The sequence below is a fragment of the Canis aureus genome, chromosome 1 (genome assembly GCF_053574225.1).
Source record: "Canis aureus isolate CA01 chromosome 1, VMU_Caureus_v.1.0, whole genome shotgun sequence".
NCBI lineage: Eukaryota > Metazoa > Chordata > Mammalia > Carnivora > Canidae > Canis > Canis aureus.
Window position 1 is genome coordinate 45134336 of NC_135611.1, and position 20426 is coordinate 45154761.

The following is a 20426-nucleotide window of genomic DNA, read 5'->3' on the forward strand; positions in this document are numbered from 1 at the left end:
TAGCGCCACCTTCAGCCCGGGCATGATCCTGGAGACCTAGGATCGAGTCCCACATTGGGCTCCCTGCGTGGAGCCTGCTCTTCCCTCAGCCTGTGTCTCTGCCTCTCTCTCTCTCTGTGTGTCTCTCATGAATAAATAAATAAAATCTTTAAAAAAAAAAACTTAAAAATTACTTTCAAGGTTAATATGTATGTGCTTTGTCATCTCATGGCAGAAAGCTTCCTCTGTGTAAAGTGTCTTCTGGACTACCAAGGATTTGTTTAAATTATGATAATTGTTCTAATTATTGCTAGTGTAATTATTATTAACTAATTATTGCTATCACATTTTTATGGTGAAAGTAGATTTGGATTGTTTCCGGAAATGTGCTTGGGATTTTTTTTGTTTGTTTTAGTAAGAACTGGAAATAAATCCTGTGGTATAAATGCCATTGCTGTCTAATGCAGGCTTTATTTTAAAAACAAAACAAAAAGAAGAAAATACATGGAAAAACTTCTTGGCTGCTATTATTTTTCTTTTTCTTTTCTTTTTTTTTTTTTTTAAGATTTTATTTATTCATAAGAGACACAGAGAGAGAGGCAAAGACGTAGGCAGAGGGAGCAGCAGGCTCCATGCAGGGAGTCCAATGTGGGACTCAATCCTGGGACTCCAGGATCATGCCCTGAGCCAAAGGCACGTGCTCAACTGCTGGGCCACCCAGGCATCCCTCCTATTTTTCTAACATTCAGTTGCTTGTCCAACTACTTTTCTTTATGTTTACATTGTTTACGTATAATTTTCTAGCATCCAGTTGCTTATCCAACTTCTTTATGTGTTTACATTGTTTACAATATAATTTTGAGCGTTTTCCTTGTTTTCACAGTATAGCTGAGCTTTCTTTTTTTCCCCTCTTCATTCCTGATAGATTGCTTGGGCTTTAAACAAAGGTGTAAAAACAGAATATAAACAATTCTGGGATGTGGATCTTGGAGTTACATATATACCGTGGGAAAAAGTTAAAGTGGATGATTTGGAAGGTTTTGCAGAAGGAGGCATGATTGACCAGGAAACTGTAAATACTGGTAAGAACACTAAAGGTAGTTTTGTTTAAAAAAGTATGCTTAAAAGATTGTAATTGATAAGAGTTGTGCATGATAAGGTGAGTTGTACTTATTTTATTTCCTGGATTCCACCCCCCAAAAAGAGAAAAAAAACTGAAACACTGCTATTTCCAGATTACATGCTTAATGTGTCTTATTTCCTAAGTGTCACAATATATAGTATTTAGAAGTCTGTTAATGTAGCATTTTTCCTGTTATTTATTTGTTTGTTTGTTTGTTTATTTATAAAGATTTTATTTATTTATTCATGAGAGAGAGAGAGAGAGGCAAAGACACAGGCAGAGGGAGAAGCAGGCTCCATGCAGGGAACCTGACATGGGACTTGATCCCTCATCTTAAGGATCACGCCCTGGGCTGAAGGTGGTGCTAAACTGCTGAGCCACCCGGCGTGCCCCCTGTATGTTTTTTAAAACAAGTTTTACTCCTTTAGAAAAAGTTGTGTATGTGGAGGTATGTAACCCAAGTTAGAGTAATTACAAGTATGCAAGAAGGAAATAACAATATAGTGGTATTTGCTGTCTTCCTTGAATTTAAATAATAACTAGGGACTTAAGTTTCTTTGAAGAACTTCCTTGATTATTTTGATTAGTATCCATGTTGAGAATGGCAGGAATAGAATCTTAGAGAGCTATAGTTCCTATTCATGCAATTCTAGAATGCTTATAACCAAATGATCTTAGGTTGATAAATTATAAGAAGAGAAAGCAGGGAAAAGGGAGAGAGATCGGCAGTATGGGTGTGGAGCTATTGCAGTTTTACATGAAAAAAATCTAATGGAGAGAATAATATTTAAAGGAGTGAGAAGTGCAGCTATCTGGAGAAAGAGCATTCTATGCAGAGGAATAGTATGTGCCAAGTCTATTCAAAAATTGTGAGACCAGTGTGGTTTGAACAAAGTTAGTGAGGAATGAATTGTTGAAGATAAAAGTCAGAGATATGTACAGAGTCATATAAAGTCTTGTTTAGTCATTATAATGACTTTGATCTTCACTCTGAGAGAGATGGAAAACCATTGGAGGAACCTTGGGAGCTTCTTTTATTTTTGCATAGCTGTGTTTTCAGAAAGATATTTCTTTATTGAGTTAATAACCTTCCTTGTCGGTCTCCCTTTGTACTTTGGGACATAATATAGAATAAGATTGGATCTTCTTATATCAGATAGCTTTTGAGATGTATATCTATTCTATCCTCCTAATTGTTTCCTCTAAATATTTTAGTATCTTTCATTTTTGTCTCGCTTCATGCTTCTTTGGACTCCTTGGTTTCTCATCAGACTTAACTGGGCAAAGCCTAGGTTGGCATCTATAGTTGTGGACACATCTTAAAGATGTGCCAAGGTAGATGAATAGATGAAGGATGTAGAGATGAAGTAAACATATACATAGAAATAAAACTTTTGCAGCCATCCAGAGGAAATCAATTTCAAATGTTTTGTTTAGAGTGGGAAACTGTGAAAAGCTCGGAACCTGTTAAAGAGACAGTCCAGACAACTCAGAGCCCAACTCCGGTTGAAAAGGAGACAGTGGTCACAACCCAGGCAGAGGTTTTTCCTCCACCTGTTGCCATGTTACAGGTTAGTAGTGGATCTTTTGTTATTGTTAACATGTTGTCTTACATTTCTGTTTTCACTCATGTATTTACTTCATAAAGCTTGGAGGAAAAGTTATTGAAAATAGAATAAATACAAGTTTAGTCAAATAATTTTGGAGAAAAAACTATTTTTAAGAAATGGTGTCATTTATATTTAAATGTTTTTATGTATTGCACAAATATTTATCGATGGTCTGCTTCTATGACATTCACTGTTCTAGGCACCTGGGATAAGGATACATCAGTGGAAAGAAAACCACACAAACTTTTGCAGCTTTTGTTTTCAATAGGGGAGACAGGAAGTGCAAAATAAGTAAGTTCGTAAGATACTATGGAAAGAAAAGGGAGTATGAGGGTTTTCAGGAGTGCTTGGATGAGTGCTTATGATTGTAAATAAAATGGTCAGAGCAGACAGTAGAATATGACATTTGAGCAACAACTTAAAAGTTGCTGAGGGAATTAACCATGTGGCTACCTGGGGAAGAATTCTCTAGGCAGAGGGTGCAGCCAGTGCAAAAGTCCTAGGCCAGGCAAGTATTTGATGTGTTCCAGGAATAACAAGTGGGCTAGAAGTGAAGGGAATGAGAGGCAGCTTAGTAGAAGGGAGAGTTTTAGAAGGACTTTGATTTTCACTCTGAGATGGGACACAGAGGATTTTGAAGAAAGGAGTGATTTGATCTGGCTTTAATGGTTTTAAAAGATCAGGTTTTAAAGGATTGCATGGCTACTATTTTAAGAATAGACTACTGGGCGTTAATTCAGGGAAACTAGTGAAGAGATAGTTGCAGCAGTCCAGATGAGAGCTAATGGTGGCTCAGACTAGACTGATGACAGTGGAGAGAAGAGGAAGTGGTTAGATAATGAGGGGTACTCTGATTGTGTGTCCAGTAAGATATTGTGGCAGGATGAGACTTGAGTTGTGAGAAAGCGAAGAGCCAAGATTTTTGGTGTGAGAAATTGGAAAGATGAAGCTATCCTTATTTGAGAATGGGAAAGACATTTGGGAGTTCTGTTTTGCACATATGCAGTTTGGAGCGTCTTTCAGACAATGAAATTGAGGTGTTTAATAGATTATTGATAATATGTGAAATTTAGGAAAGAGATACACCCATAGTACAAGTGAATACTTGGGAATTATTCCTAGGATGGTAAAAAATATTGATGTTTAGAGTAGAAAATAAACTTAGGAGAAACTGAAGTCATTTTGAAACTGTTACTGACATGCTTCCCAGTGATTAGTTTACATACCATAGCTGGGTATTATAAACTTAGTGGGAGGTGGCAGTTTAAAATTGATCATGATAATAACTATTCAAGTAGGTGCTCATTAGTTTGTATCACTTAAATCTAAGATAGATTTTAGTCTCCATGTATACTATCTGTTGAATAGTACTTCCTTGCTTTTACTAAACCCAAGTTAGAGTAATTACAAGTATGCAAGAAGGAAAATAACAAAACAATATAGTGGTATTTGCTGTCTTCCTTAGAAAGAAATAGAAATTATTTACCTTTAGTTGTTCCAAGATTTAATCATTGCTGATGGATAAAGTGATTTATAGAAATTATTTACCTTTAGTTGTTCCAAGATTTAATCATTGCTGATGGATAAAGTGATTTATGGACTTTTTATTTTTTATCCACAAAAGATTCCAGTAGCGCCAGCTGTGCCTGCAGTTAGTTTAGTCCCACCAGCATTTCCTGTCTCCATGCCAGTTCCTCCTCCTGGATTCAGTCCAATCCCTCCACCTCCTTTTCTGAGAGCAAGTTTTAACCCTTCACAACCACCTCCTGGTAAGGAATCTTCTTTTTTTTTTTAAGATTTTATTTATTTATTTATTCGAGATAGAGCACGAGGGGTGGGGAGCTGCAGAGGGAGAGGGAGAGGCAGACTCCCTACTGAGCAGGGAGCCTGACGAGGTGGGGCTCTATCCCAGGACCCCCAAGATCATGACCTGAGCTGAAGGCAGACACTTCACTGACTGAGCCACCCAGGTGCCCCAGTAATTTTCATATTACTATATATGCTCTACTTAGAATATCAGTCAGTCATTCATTCATTTAAAAAACTTTTTTTTTTAATTTTTATTTATTTATGATAGAGAGAGAGAGAGAGAGAGAGGCAGAGACATAGGCAGAGGGAGAAGCAGGCTCCATGCACCGGGAGCCCGACGTGGGATTCGATCCCGGGTCTCCAGGATCGTGCCCTGGGCCAAAGGCAGGCGCCAAACTGCTGTGCCACCCAGGGATCCCCATTTTTTTTTTTTTTTTAATTTATTTTCCTTAAGTAAGCCCTATACCCAGCGTGGGGCTTGAACTCATGACTGCAAGATCAGGTCACATACTCTACCTACTTAGCCAGCCAGGTGTCTTACAATATCATTTAAATGGTTATTTTTCCAGGTTAAAATGCTATAGAGCATTAATTCTCAAACCTTGGCATGTGTAGGGATCACTTGGAGGGCATGTTAAAGCAAAGCGTGCTGGGCCTGGCCTCCTTTTGTTTTACTAAGACTGAGATATGGGGTAAGACAAGTATATTTCTAACAAGTTCCCAGTTGATGCAGATGGTTGAAGGATCAGCACGGAGAAAAAAAAATGGAATTCTTTTAAAGCATTGAAATACTTTCAAAATAATTTAAAATTTATGTTGAATTTTTCATATCAGAATTATCTATAGTTACCACCCATTCATCGGAAGTTTGCATTAAGTTATATAGATTGTTTCTCCTAAAAAATCATGGTTTTCATTTTGATTTTAGAAATTATAAATTATAATTTAAAATGCAAATTGAATTTGTAATATTTATTTTGACCTTACAAATTTTTGATAAAAGTTCCTGGAGTCAGCATTTCTAATTTAGAAACTGTAGATTACTTAACACACAAATATAAATAATAGCTTATATAGCTTAGAGATAGAGCTTTTAATATTAGACCTTGGAGTAGAAGAATGAGGAAGAGGCACAAGGGATCAAATGATATACATGTTTTTCAAAGCTATTTTTATCTTTCTTTGAACTTCATGAACTCCTTGCATAATTTGAAATTGATGCAGCTCTTACAAGAATTTTATCTTTTTTCTTTGTTAAAGATTAGAAAATTATTCTTGTTGAATATTTTCTGTATTTGGAATCTGAGTTAAAATTATTTTTCCCAGAAGGTAATTTTTTTTTAGATTTATTTATTTTAGAGAGGGGCAGAGGCAAAGGAAGAAGGAGAAGATGAAGAGAGAGTCTCAGGACTCTCCGCATGGAGCACTGAGTTGGATGTAGGGCTTAATCGCACAACCCTGAGATCATGACCTGAGCCAAAACCAAGGGTCTGTTGCTATAACCAACCGTGCCACCCAGCAGCCTTTCAGAAGATAATTTTAAAGGATTATTTTAAAAACATACCACATAGAATTTGTAAAGTCATTGTCTAGCATTCATTTGTTGGAAATCAGGAAATCACATATCTTTATTTTTAGCTATTTGTTTTTGGGGTTTTTTTTGTTTTTATTTTTAAGATTTTATTTGGGGCTGGGGAAAAGGCAGAGGGAGAGAATCTTCAAGCAGACTCTGCCTAGTATGGAGTCCGATGTGAGGCTCAGTCTCACAACCCATGAGAACATGACCTGAGCCAAAACCAAAAGTCATGTGCTTAACTGACTGAGCCACCCAGGTGCCCCATTAGCCACTGTTTTTCCAATTGAATTGAATGGTAGCTTTATATCTTAAAAATATAAGGAAACAGGTTTATATTTTGATCGTTTGACATTTAAAAATATTAAACAGTCCGTATTAAAGGTTTATTTTACTGTTCAAAACATAATGTAGTAACTAACATCCAAGGTTAATGAAAATATTTTAATCTAGTAGATAAACAGCATATATATCAAAGAAATACAATAGCACATTTTGCAGATGACATTATTGCGTATAGTGTTATCAACAGTTTGAAATACAATATTTAACTCCCCATGCAGTCATTGTGCTAACATGAAACAGGTTGCCTAGCTTGTATTAATCTTTGATTTTAGAGCATCATAGAGAGTGCCGCAGGACTTAGACAAATGAGCAAATAAATAGAATGTGATCATGATAAAGATTTCTTTGCTTCACTTAGCTTACTAAGCTAAGGATCAAATACAAGGTAGTGTTTGTAAAAGTGATTTTTAGAAATGTTTGTTTGTTTGTTTAGAGAGAGAAGTGAGAAGTGTGCCAGTGAGTCAGGGAGGAACAGAGGAAGAGAGAATCTTAAGCAGACTCCCTGCTGAGTCTGGAGCTAGACCCAAGGCTTGATCCCACCACCCTAATAAGATCATGAGACTTATTATGAAGTCAGAAACAGCCAGCCACCCAACCAGCTGAACCACCCAGGTGCCCCTAAAAGTGATTTTTTTTTAATAGAAAATGTATTCACAAATATGAGGCCATAGTAATGGAAGACTTTTAAGAATGTAGAATTTCATTTATAGCTATTGAAATCTTTGAATTTAACTCTTAAGCTATTTTATTTTTGGTCTCCCCGCCGTAGGTTTCATGCCACCTCCAGTTCCACCACCTGTTGTACCACCACCTACTATTCCACCAGTAGTACCAACATGTGAGTTTTCTACTTTGGGAGTTTTCTTTTTCTTTTCTTTCTTTCTTTTTTTTTTTTTTTTTTTATTAACCTGTTGATTCTCATTCTTATGAACTTTTAATTTTTTAAGTTTTAGGCAAATACTTATTTTGTTAAGTGATTTCTAAAAAATTAACATAATTATATGATAGTCATTCTATATTCATATTTGTTCTGTTGTCTCAAAATGTTATTTAAAATTGGTTTTAGTCAAAATTCAAAGAAGAGTCTCTGGGTCATCTGTGAGGTTGGTTTGTGTGTGTATTAAATGTCTTAATAAAGAGCAGGCCTGCTCAGACCGCCCTTTATTTCTTAATCCTTTATGTCGAAGAAACCGTTCCTTTCTGTATGCAAGATTCCAAACAATGGATTTGGCTTTTGCTTCTTTGTGGTATCAAATTTGTTCCTCTGTCTTCTGATTTTTCTGTATGTAGGAAGTTTTTTAGCATCAAAGGTTTGGTTAGAATGTGCTTCAGCATTTTTAGTAACAGTATTTAACTGGTTGGGTGCTACAGACTTGATACATCACATCAGGACCATGGAATTTCTTCTTCTCTTACTTTCAGTGGTGTTAAGATGGATCAGACATTCAGGTAATGGAACCTGGCCATTAAAAAAGTTTCCCTTCAAATTTTCATCTGATGATTTCATCCATTGATCATTATTGCTTTAAAATACTTTCTACCTTTGAATTTTATAATTTTTCCACATTTCTTACTTAGAATTTTTCTATTAATAAAACCTTCCTCTTACCAGCTAGTAGTAGTTAGTTGAGGTTCATTTTTATAGGAGAACCATGGTAGATGCTTAATTCTTGTCTCTTAAGTGCCGTTTTTCAGCATAATGAGTTTAGTTCTATGGGTATTTCCAGTGATATCTGGTGACTGAGTGAGAAGAAGCTTTTTCTTATTTCTCCTTCTTTCTTTCCCTTTCCTCTTCATCTCTGTCTCCATTTTTAGTGTTTATGGAATAATAGAGTTTTACTTTAGAGGAGTTGCATTCACTTTTCTTTTTGAAGTTTAGTTTGTTTTATCTTTAGACAGTAAGACCTTTCATAGTTGCTTCTCTGTCCTTTTGAGATGACTACATCAATTCTTGGAGAACTTCGTAGGTTTCTGTCCCAATACTGGTTCAATGGACTTTATCATAAAGACATTATATGTGACAGAATTTACCTACTGATAGTCCATTTTCCTTTTATTTATGAACTCTTCTCTATTTTAGTGTTTAGACAGGATTAGGATTCATCTTTGTTGTTGATTAGGAAGAATTATTTATTCTTCCTAAAAATTAGAAAATTAGAAGCCATTTTTGAATTCAGCATTCAGAGAGATTCATCCTAGAGCTTACCTCCTAATTATTTCTTTATAGTTTATTCGTTTTAGAAAATTTGGGATCATTTGAATGGAGAACGAGAAATAACAGCCATGTGTCAGTACTCTGCCAGTTGCTTACACTATCTTGTTTAATTCTCATAATTCCCATGCGTGATTGCAGGTCGTTTCTTTCCTATTCTATAGCTCCGTTGTATGCTAACTGTATGTCCAGGTAAGCTGCAGTTAAATGGGAGGATAAAACAGTTCTTAAAATTCCCAAGTAAATGATGTAACTGTATTGTGACATAAATTGGACTAAAAATTCTGATGGTTGAATTGTGATTTTATATTCCTCTCGTTCTTTTTTTTTTAACATATAAATGACATATACACTTAGGATGCTTTAAAATGGAATGTTTATTCTTTCTTTAAAATTCTTCAAAATGGGAGTGTTTATACTTTTTATTTGCAGTCCACTTTACCTCTTCTTATATAATCGGTTTCTAACCTCATTTGACAAGAAGTAGTGAAAGGACTAGTACATTATAATTTCAAGGTGATTGAACCGATTTGTATCATTGTATGTATTTGTCAGTCTACGTGAATCATTTCTATATATTTACAAATTCATGACATTCTTGGAAATTAGGATTTTTTTGTGTATTATTGGAATTTTCATCTTCAGTACTGGTCATTATTTTATTAAACATTTTCTATGAAAACATTTCCAAAAATTATTGTGTCCCTGAATAAAAAAAAAAAGCTTACTAATGTAATTTAGCCTCTTCTTGATGACTTGTCATTTTGAGCATCAGTTATGATAGGTAATAGATGCCAATAAATGAAACAGTCAAACTGTAAGTAGTTAGTTTTCATAATAAATAGAGGAACCAGAAGAGAATCATTTATGTCAGGGTATCTTACCAAACAATTGGAAAAGAGAACAGAAAGCCATTTAAAACTTGAGCAAGGCCAGTGTTGGTCACGGTTAATATTAACTTAGCACATGAATTGCTTGCCTAATTAAATCTGAAATATATTTCTCATTCTTTAAACAGCTTTAGTGCAGCCACCATTATCCATGACTCCAGAAACTGTGAAAGATGTTGGATTTGGTAGTCTTGTTTTACCGGGTGGTTCTGTTGCCAGCAATCTTGCTACTCCCACTCTGCCAGCTGGAAATGTTTTTAATCCTCCAACTAAACAAGCAGAGCCTGAAGAAAAAGTACCTCATCTTATAGAGCACCAGATTTCATCTGGTGAAAACACAAGATCAGGTAAAACAAATTCCCCAGAAATACATAGTTAATTCATAAGCACTACTTAATTCTGAGATGTCATGCATTTGTAACCAGTTCAGAGCACCAATATTAAAATGTTGCAGTATTTAAAAAGAGATCACTGTCTCCTAGAATTTCTCGTAGAAAAAAGTTGGCATTCTGTTCAAGATAGAATAGATTTTGGCACCTTTCTTTTAAGACCTCTCCTACTCCTTTTTTGGCCCATTGGGACTACATAAAGTGTTAATGTTAAAATATAGTTTCATAAAATATGTATACTTACAGAAAGATAAGAATGAGCAAGTATTAGATTTGAATAACTTCTACCCAGTATTCTCCAGCTAGATCTAAAAGATAAATATGATATTTGGAAGTAGCAGGTCCTTTTTTATAGCACCATTGTTAGTATACTAAGACTCATTTGTGCTTTAGAAATATTTTTGTTAAAGGTGGAGGATGACTATAATGCCTGACAGTTTTCTTTAAATGTCCTATGTAAAGATTTTATGTAACATCCCATTTATCTTTTAATATTTAAATTTCACCATGCATGGTATTAATTTTAATTTTTGTTTAGTATCTAGTGTATCTTGATTCTTCTGGGATACACGTAGTAAATTAATACTAGGCCAACTAATTATAGCATTAGTAATTACAAATAGTTTACTTTTATAGAAGAGTGATTTTTTTGTCTGTGTTATTTTTCTTCTTTCTGTTTTAGTGATTCCAAATGATATTCCAAGTAGCTCTGCAATTTTAGGAGGACAGCCGCCAAATGTGACAAGCAATTCTGGAATTCTGGGAGTCCAAAGACCAAATGTATCGAGTAATTCTGAAATTATTGGAGTCCGGCCATCTAATGTTTCCAATAGTTCTGGGATTATTGGACCCCAGCCACCAAATATTCTGAATAACTCTGGAATTTTGGGACTACAGCCACCAACTGTGTCAAGTAGTTCTGGACTTTTGGGAGTGCTACCCCCAAATATCCCTAATAATTCCGGACTTATAGGAGTACAGCCACCGAATGTTCCAAATGCTGCTGGACTTTTGGGAACACAACCACCAGCTGGGCCTCAAAACTTACCCCCTTTAAATCTCTCTAGTCAAAGGATGCCCGCAATGCCAATGTTAGACATTCGTCCAGGACTAATACCACAGACACCTGGACCAAGATTCCCTTTAATGCAGCCTGGAATTCCACCCCAACGGGGAATCCCTCCCCCATCAGTACTTGATTCAGCTCTTCATCCACCACCTCGTGGTCCTTTTCCTCCAGGAGATATTTTTAGTCAGCCAGAAAGACCTTTTCTAGTCCCTGGAAGACAAAATGTAGACAATGTTCCTAATCCAGAGAAAAGGATACCACTTGGAAATGATAACATTCAACAGGAAGGAGATAGAGATTACCGGTTTCCTCCCATTGAAGCCAGGGAAAGCATTAGTAGACCTCCCCCGGTGGATGTTAGGGATGTGGTTGGACGGCCTATAGATCCAAGAGAAGGTCCTGGAAGGCCTCCATTAGATGGTAGGGATCATTTTGGAAGACCTCCTGTCGATATTAGAGAGAATCTTGTGAGGCCAGGCATAGATCATCTTGGTCGAAGAGACCATTTTGGCTTTAATCCAGAGAAGCCCTGGGGGCATAGAGATTTTGATGAGAGAGAACATCGGGTTCTACCTGTCTATGGTGGTCCAAAAGGCTTACATGAAGAAAGAGGTAGATTTCGATCTGGAAACTATCGATTTGATCCTAGAAGTGGTCCTTGGAACAGAGGATTTGGACAAGAAGTTCACAGAGATTTTGATGACCGCAGAAGACCCTGGGAGAGGCAAAGGGATAGGGATGACAGAGATTTTGATTTCTGCAGAGAAATTAATGGAAACCGTCTTGGACGAGATAGAATTCAAAACACCTGGGTCCCCCCTCCTCATGCTCGGGTTTTTGATTTTTTTGAAGGGGCCACTTCTCAACGAAAAGGTGATAACGTGCCTCAGGTTAATGGTGAAAATACTGAAAGACATGCCCAACCACCACCTTTACCAGTGCAGAATGATCCTGAACTTTATGAAAAACTGACATCTTCAAGTGAAATAAACAAGGAGAAGAGTGACACAGTTGCTGATATAGAAAGTGAACCAGTGGTAGAAAGCACAGAAACTGAGGGGACATAATCATCACTCAGTAGGTAAAAGATACCTTTTGTAAAGTTGTCATCTCTCTGTAATAGATTAATGGCTGACTGGACCATAGTTGTTCACTTTTGTCTGCCAGAATTAAGTTAATCTGATGTTCATGTTCACCTTTCTCTTAAAATAATTGTACAACTGACTTGTATAGACATTGTTCTTAATATGAACATGGTAGGTAAACATTTTTTTATTTTTCTGATAAAATATAAATGTTGCCCCCAGATTCTTTTAACTTCAAGGAAATGAATAACAGCTTGTCAGAGACTTCCTATGGAAGAAAGAATTTTTTAGATACTACCATTAGGTTGGATATGGTAATAGATATATTTCAGAATAGCAAGTGGTGGTATATCTTATCCATATCTTTAGGCTGCTGCAGAATTTTAAGGTAATAGACAAAGCTGTGATATTTTATGCAAAGACTGGCTCTAGATATTTGAGGAGCACAATACAGAGATTTTAAAAAGTGATTTTGTAAAATCTACACTATGGTCTCTGTTTCTCCAAAGTAAGTGTTTGTGATTTGTTCCTCATACTGCAGTGAGTAAAAAAGAAAAAAAAAAAAAAAAAGAAAACAACATAAATATTAAAGTACGTTTCAATGTTGGGTGAATTTTGTTTTTAGATGCCAATAAAACTTACTTGTTTGATAACAGTGTTCTAGGAATTGTATTTTTTTAATCTACAAATTCTTAAAACCCTGGATCATTAGCAGCATGTGCTTAGTTGCAGAAGTTTTTTTATTATTCTTAATAACAACAATGAAGAACTGTATGGTAGAAAAACATGTACTTTGATATAAAAATCATGCAGTCTCATTAGTATGTATGTAATATCTGTATATATTTATTGTGTAAATCATATGTAGATTTTTCTGTTTCTCTGTATGTCTTCATGTACATACAGAGAAAAATAGTAATAGTTTAGAAAATAAAATATTCTTTAAAATCAGAAAGTTAGAGAAATTTGGCTAGTTGATAATGCTCATAGTCAAAACTCTTCTTAGCTTTTACGAAGGTAAAATAAGAAATATTGTAAAGAAATGCATTGGCGGTTTGGCAATTCTATTTTAATGTAGTTAGGCATGAAGCCAGAGTTAGCATGGAGCCAAAATTCATGTGAATGCTTGCATTGTTTTGTTTCACATTATATTTGCTATTCTGCATAGATAGTGCTAGTACTAAAGTACTTACTGGTCACTTGCCTGAAGTGAATTTCTTAATTGCACAGAATGTATAGAGATGTTGGTGGATTTAAAAACACTATATATATCAGAAACAAAGCATCCACCATGTGTTTTGTAGGCTGTGGGTAACACTGTTCAGATTAGCCTCCAAGGTAAACTGAGTAGCAGAAAAATTGGGGATTGGTTTTCTATTTATTTATTTATTTTTGCTTTTAATTTTCAGTTATTTGCTGTTTGTTATTCCTTTGGGTTTTACATATATATACATATAAAACCATTGTGTTTTTTTATTCCTAATGAAGGCTTATATTTGCTCCTATGAATAGTCATTTTTGTTCCCTGTGCATTCCCAACTATTCATCATTGCTCTATTTCTCTAAAATTCGTAAGCTACAGTTGTCAAACGTGCCCAAAGTAACAATAGAAACACACCAGCCATTTAAAATTGGGTTGTTTTTGCTTACCTCTTGATAAGCTTGTAAGAGCTATTTTACAGTTGGTTCCTGGCCAAAAATCAAGTCATTTCTTTTTATAGGTTCTGAACAGAAACAGTACATTGTTTTGTTATGTGAACAAGTGGGTAAGAGTGGAAATTGGGTGTTTATTTCTATAGTAATTCAGTCCAGTGATTTGAATTGGTTTCAGTCTTTTCCTTGGGATAACAGGAAAAACTGTGACATTGGTACAAAGTATTAATGTTCAGGAATGATTAGCCTTGTCCTTACGGACATTGTATTGACTGGGATTTCAAACTACTTTAGTTGCATTTACCATTATTAAAATTAAGTGACATTCACTTGAATTGAGTAGCAATAAAAATGTAAGACTCTTCAGTGACCTTTGATCCCAAGTTTTTTTATCACTTTTGGGCCTTCATGTGCAAACTTGAAAACAAAATACTTTCAGGTATTGCACTGGTTTGAAGATTTTGTGGTGAAAGTCAATCTAATCAGTTGTCAGTACTGTATCTAGAAACCCATTTTGGGAGTGTGTGACACTCTTAAAATAGTTGAATTATGTGTACTTGTTCTCACTTTGTTCTTACTTTGTAGTATAGTATTTAAGTGAAAGGGTGTTATTATTCATCCTTATAATGATTTTCCAAACTTGATATTTACATACACCATTTTCTTAAATAATGGAGAGAAACTTTGACACAGGACCCATCACATTTTTGTGCTTTTGATCCCAGTATTGTCACTAGAATGCTAGCCATTAGAAATACGCAAGGAATGACCCTAACCACTTTAATAAAATTGTTCAAAGTGCTGCAGGCAGTATCTACATTAGCCACCAAATCAATAGTGTTTTGATTTGTGACATGTTAGAGAATGATAAGACTTTCTGAGGTGTATTCATAGACTGCAGTTTGAGTAGATACTATTTTTTAAATTTTTGTGTTTTTTTGGTCTTTAAACATTTCATTAAACATTGGCTTCTGTTCATAGCGTAAATACATAAAATGCACTTTAATTTACATTGAAATTAGAAATTTATTTTACAGCAAAGCAGTCTTTATCTGCAGCATCTTGTAGGTGAAATGCTAAATTTATTGCAGTGTGTAGGGTGTACAAATGCTTAGCATTGGGAGATGGAATAGTATAAAATTATATGCTTAGAACTCTGAAAATGACTTTATATAGTATTTAATTGACAAAATTATTCATTATTTAAGCTCTTATATTCTTACTAGAATTTCTTTTGCCCTCATAATTTAGTTGCTTCATTAAGTTTATTGGCCATTTCACTTATAAAAGATTATAGTTTATGGAGCTATACATTTAAGGTTGTTTTGGGTGGATCAGTTTTGTAACATTTAAAAAGAAAAAGTTACCTCTTTTAATTTGAAGAAGTTTTTTTTTTGTTTTTTTTTTTTGTTTTTTTTTTTTGTTTTTTTTTAATAAACACTGTAGTTCATTAGACCTAAGGTGCTGTTGATTGTCAGAAGCACCATACAGGAATAAAAAATGTTTCCAAGATGACATGCCAGTAATAATAAGACCCATCCTAATTCAGAAATGTCAAAATGTAAAGTGTTTTAGAATCAAAGAAATGTGGTATTCATTATGAATTTTATATATCTATATAATCCCTTATTCATTAAGTGATTTAAAGAACATTTTGATGTTTTTTGTCATTGTATATATTTTAGATGGGCACAACTTTAAAGAAAAATTTTAATATTCAATTAAAAATAATTTTGTTATACCTTATGTGCCTTTATTATCATTACTTTATTGGGTGCTATATTAAAAAATGTCTTAAGGGCTTTTAACTGTTTCAGAGAAAGAAAACATTAACATTTTTCTCTTTAAATATTTTACATAATGTAGAAGAGAAGCAAATATCTTTATATTCGTTTTTAAGATAGGCAACATTAAAAACTAAATATTTGTAAATAGTCATAAATACTACAGTGTGGCAGAGAATTATAAATGTTTCCTTAATTGAGGATGCTGTGGTTTTATATAAAACATCTTTTAAACTGTAACTTAAAAAAAATAAACTATAGCTTAAGTTTTAGGCACTAAAAGTTTTCTTTTCCACTTCTGAAGAGAAAAAGATGACTGCTTTTTAATGGGAGATTTAAAAACAAGATACCTTGGTTTAACAAAACTGTCTGAAACTAGAATTCAAAATTAATGGCCCAGATTGATGGTATACTTTAGAGGCATCCATATTGAAAGCAATTTGAAATACACTGTCTCTGTGGTTCTCTCCCAAGAAATGTGTAACAGAATCACCTGTTGGAGCGATTTGAAAATACCAGGAGGTTTTGGGGGAGGTCACCATAGGCTTACTAATATAGAATCCCCTGTGGAGGTAAATACTTTATATACACCTGTACACACACACCCCTCCGTGGGTGTATGTATACTTTTTAGCCCCCCACATTACCACAACTTCAGATATATTAAAACATGTATATACCTAATATACCATGTACTTCAGATTCTTTAAAAAATTTTTTTAAATACTTTGGTGATCTAAAAATTATTTTTAATATTTCAGTAAAGTGGGATCCCTGGGTGGCGCAGCGGTTTAGCGCCTGCCTTTGGCCCGGGGCGCAATCCTGGAGACCCGGGATCGAATCCCACGTCGGGCTTCCGGTGCATGGAGCCTGCTTCTCCCTCTGCCTGTGTCTCTGCCCCTCTCTCTCTCTCTGTGTGACTATCATAAATAAATAAAAATTAAAAAAAAAAAATTAAATATTTCAGTAAAGTATATACTTAATTTGTGGCAGTTGGTTTTGGAATATGAATAGAAAATAGGGAAGTCATTATCACAGATGTTTTAAACTCATTAAAGCGCATTAAGCATTAATCTAAAAATGAATTCAAGAAAAGGATGGAAAGAGGCATATGAGATGGTTTTAGGAAGTATTTTTGACTCAAGTGAAACTTTGTTATAGGATACTTCAAAGAAAAATTTACTCAATAGCATGGAATTAAATGATTTGATTGATTATAGGCCCCTTTGGGATAAAATTGCAAACATTAAATTTATTAAGGACTAGTAATGTTACTAGTAGGACTACTTACATGTGGGTTGCACATTAAAAACTAATGCAAATCAGAGGTTTATTTTGCATGAGGTTTGCTCATACATTTTTCTTGCCCTCTACTTAATTCTCCCTTTTCTCCCTTATTTCGGGGTGGTCTTTTCATTCTTTATGTACACTTAGAATTACTTGGCCTTGTTCTGGTCATGATGCAAAATGAATATTCCAAGTAATTTGTAAACTGTACATAGTAGATCAAGGGGTAGAATTGTGCTAACTTTATATTGTGGAGGTGTTAGGTGGTTGGGATAGTAGGACGATGTATAGTGATGGAAGCGGAGGGAGCACTTAATGCACAGTGCTCACTAGATGGTAGACCGTAAACTTGGAATTTGTGACTTTGAGCCCAAAGTCACAATGAGAAATAGATGAGTTTAATGAGCCCATTCCACTTGTATGTTAGTGGCAGATACGTAGCACTTGGTTGACTTGTGTTGTTTGTCCCTTTCCAACCTCCATGGGCAGCTATTAGATTTTGTCTTATTTTTCTGCCTTTCTCAGAATTCTCAAATCCTTCTCATCATTAGCATTCCAGCCTCCTTTTGGACCCTTCATTTCAGACAAGGACTGTCAATTGAATGGAACTGTGTTGAAAGCAGGTTGCTGCCCTTAGGCTTAGTGATTTCTAAGGTCATTTCTAGAATTTAAACACCTTGAGTCTATGAAATAAATTTTCTCTTCTGTAAAAGTTGAGGAAGCAGGAGGAACAGAGGGAGTCATTAAAACAACATTGGAACTTTAAAAAGACCACAGATTTCATTGCCATTAGGTTTTCAACACTATCTTTAACGTTTGCTAGATACATGTCTTAAGACAAGTTACTGTATTTCCAAGCACTATTTCTTAATAACTGATCTGCAGGGTTATACTTTTTAAATTATTATTGATCATAATATTAGCTAATACTTAATGACATGTACTATGCGACAAGAACTAGAATAATTTTATTACCTGTATAAGTCTCATGACAGTCTTTTAGTATTATTATTTTAATATTTATTTTACTAACGTGAAACCTGTCACAGATTTAAACTATTTCCCAAGGTTATACAACTTGTAAATATTTGAGCAAAGATTGAAGCCCAGGTCTATCACTTTCAAAAATTAGTGTGTACCATCTACTGTAGTGCCAGACATACTTGGCAGAGGCTCACCAACTATTAATTCCTCTTCTATTTAAAAGGCAAATAAATTTGTGCAGAAAAACAAACTTGAACAATCAGTCGGTCTAAACACCAAACTGAATTTGTGTTTTCATTGTTACAAGTATGTGTGGGGCTATCTTCTTTTCCTATAGCCAAACAATCACTTCAGCTTCATTTTTCTTAGATTCTATTTTCAGGATTTACGTTTTTCTTAAGGTTAAACCATGATATAATATTGTTAAGTCTCTTTAACAATTTTAAATTTTGGAGGCAAGTTTATGTTGCATTGATACTGAATAAGATTTCTTTTTGATTACAACTTTCCCACAAATAAAATATCAAAACTTATTTTTAAAAATGTTTTAAAACATGTAAAGCAGAGCCAGTGATTGCTTGCAAATTTATATTTTAGATTGTGGCTTTGGCAGCTCCTATCTAAAATTCAGCATTTATACACTGTATGTATAGCCCAAACTTAGTACTCCGTGTTCTTGTGTGTAAAACTCCTATATTAGGAATATTCCATGCTTTGAATGAAGTAAAATATGTAAAATTGTCTTTACACATAGTAAGCATTCAGTGTTAGTCTTTATTCACCACTTAAATTCAAGTAGTTTTAGAGTCTAGCTCTGTTGTCTTTGGTGGCAGTGGATAAATTGCAGTGATTTTACTTTACTCAGATATACAATCTGATTCTAGATTTTTCTCTTCAAGTCTTCTGTTCATATCACTAAACTTAGATTCCACAGCATGTCATGGTGCTGGCCTCTGATCACCTTTTCCAGAGTCTTTGGAAAGATGACTCCTAAACATTGTGGCCATATTACTGGCTAATTCACATGTCAGGGGAATATGCTTATAATATTTGTGAGTTATACTTCTATTTCTACTAATCTTGTCAAAGGTAATTATTATTTTGCTTATGTTATGATTATTACATGAAATAAAAAGTTCCTGCATTTGAACAATGACTTTTCAATAACAAGACTCTTGTGTTTATTACTGAACTCGGGTCAGTTTGCATATTAATAAGAATATTAGTAAAACAGAAGACTTGTGTTGAATAAAATTAACTTTTGAAAGTTTTGAAAGTAGAAAGGATAAACTATTTAAGAATTGATCTTTCTGTGGTAATTGAAATTACTTTGAACCTTTTAAATAGGAGAGGGTAGCATTTACCTAATATATCAGGAACTTCTGAAAAGCATCACATCTTAGATATGGTGCTCATACCCAGGATAAGGATTTAAGTAGTTAAACCATCAGGACTTAATTTAAGATGGTATTTTTTTTTAAATGTACTTAATGATATTTTAATTCTAGCCCTCTTTTTATCATATTATTTTCTGAATTGTTAGCCAAATGACCACAGGTTAAAATGCATTCTCATTACAGGGAAAGAAGGGAGTTGGGGTAGAGAGACTTAACTTTGTTGTCTTTGTTGTCGATATTGGACATAATGTATATTCAGAAATACACTGGTAGGATCTGTTATCTCTCTTTACAAATGAAGCAAATTCAAGGCCGTGGTTACATTTTATTTGCACAGGTGTCTGACCTCCAGTTTTGCTGACTCTGAAGTATGCTTTACTTTAAAAGATGCTGTTTTGGAAAGGTAGATTTAATTTATGATCTGTGCAGTTAGTTTCCTGCTGTAACAACATTACCAAAAATTGGGCGGTTTAGAACAGCAGAAACTTACTCTCTCACAGTTCCAGAGGCTAGAAGCCTGCATCAAGGTGTTGGCCGGGCCACGCTGTTTCTCTGAAGGCTCTAGAGGAGAATCCTCCATTCCTCTTCCAAATTTCTGGCAGTTCTCCGTAATCCTTCCTGTTCTTGACTTGTAGATGCATCACTTCAATCTCAGCCTCTATTGTCAAATGGGTGGTTTTCCATCACGTGTTTTCATATCATCTGCCTGTGTATGTCTGTTTTCAATTTTCCTCTTATAAGGACATCAGTTATACTGGATTAAGAATCCCCACTCTATTGTAGTGTGATGTCATCTTAACTATTACATCTGCAGTGACCGTGTTTCCAGATAAGGTCACATTCTGAGTTGCTGGGAGATAGCACTTCAATATATATTTTTGGAGGACACGATTCATAACAACCTCTTACTGAATTCTATAACTATTTAAGATAAGTAAACAGACCTTGAAAATTTTAGAATACAGTAGGAAGAAAGGTACATTTCAGAATGATAAGACATATCTTTATAGAATTCTATTTTTAAATTACTTTGGTTGTTAATAACAATCCTATTCAAATCTATAATACAAGTATTGCAAGCCATCAAACACAGTAGCACTGCCTAGCTTTTTAGATGAATTTGTAATGCCTATAATATAATATAATGCCTGTAATTTCTTTAGTAATAATTGAACTAAAAGAATTTGCAAATAAAATCCAATACTATTAGTATGATATAGCAAAGAATCTATTTACT

General features: G+C 34.6%; 1 protein-coding gene across 7 annotated transcripts in view; it reads left to right on the plus strand.

The window, feature by feature from the left end:
* The window catches only part of SCAF8 (SR-related CTD associated factor 8), a 147062-nt gene that overhangs the window by 68034 nt on the left and 58602 nt on the right, over positions 1-20426 (plus strand). For 4 of the 7 annotated variants that reach the window (XR_013379841.1, XR_013379849.1, XR_013379846.1 and 1 more), the window contains exons 16-21: positions 905-1061; positions 2540-2673; positions 4337-4481; positions 7209-7277; positions 9670-9888; positions 10613-12080. Coding sequence is in view for 3 of the 7 variants with exons in the window: in XM_077897940.1 (XP_077754066.1) it covers positions 905-1061; positions 2540-2673; positions 4337-4481; positions 7209-7277; positions 9670-9888; positions 10613-12066 (2178 nt within the window). In the remaining 4 variants the exon portion in view is untranslated. Of the gene's footprint in view, positions 1-904; positions 1062-2539; positions 2674-4336; positions 4482-7208; positions 7278-9669; positions 9889-10612; positions 12738-16282; positions 20166-20426 lie in introns of those variants that run through there. The other 3 variants (XM_077897955.1, XM_077897933.1, XR_013379852.1) reach the window with 2 other exon arrangements.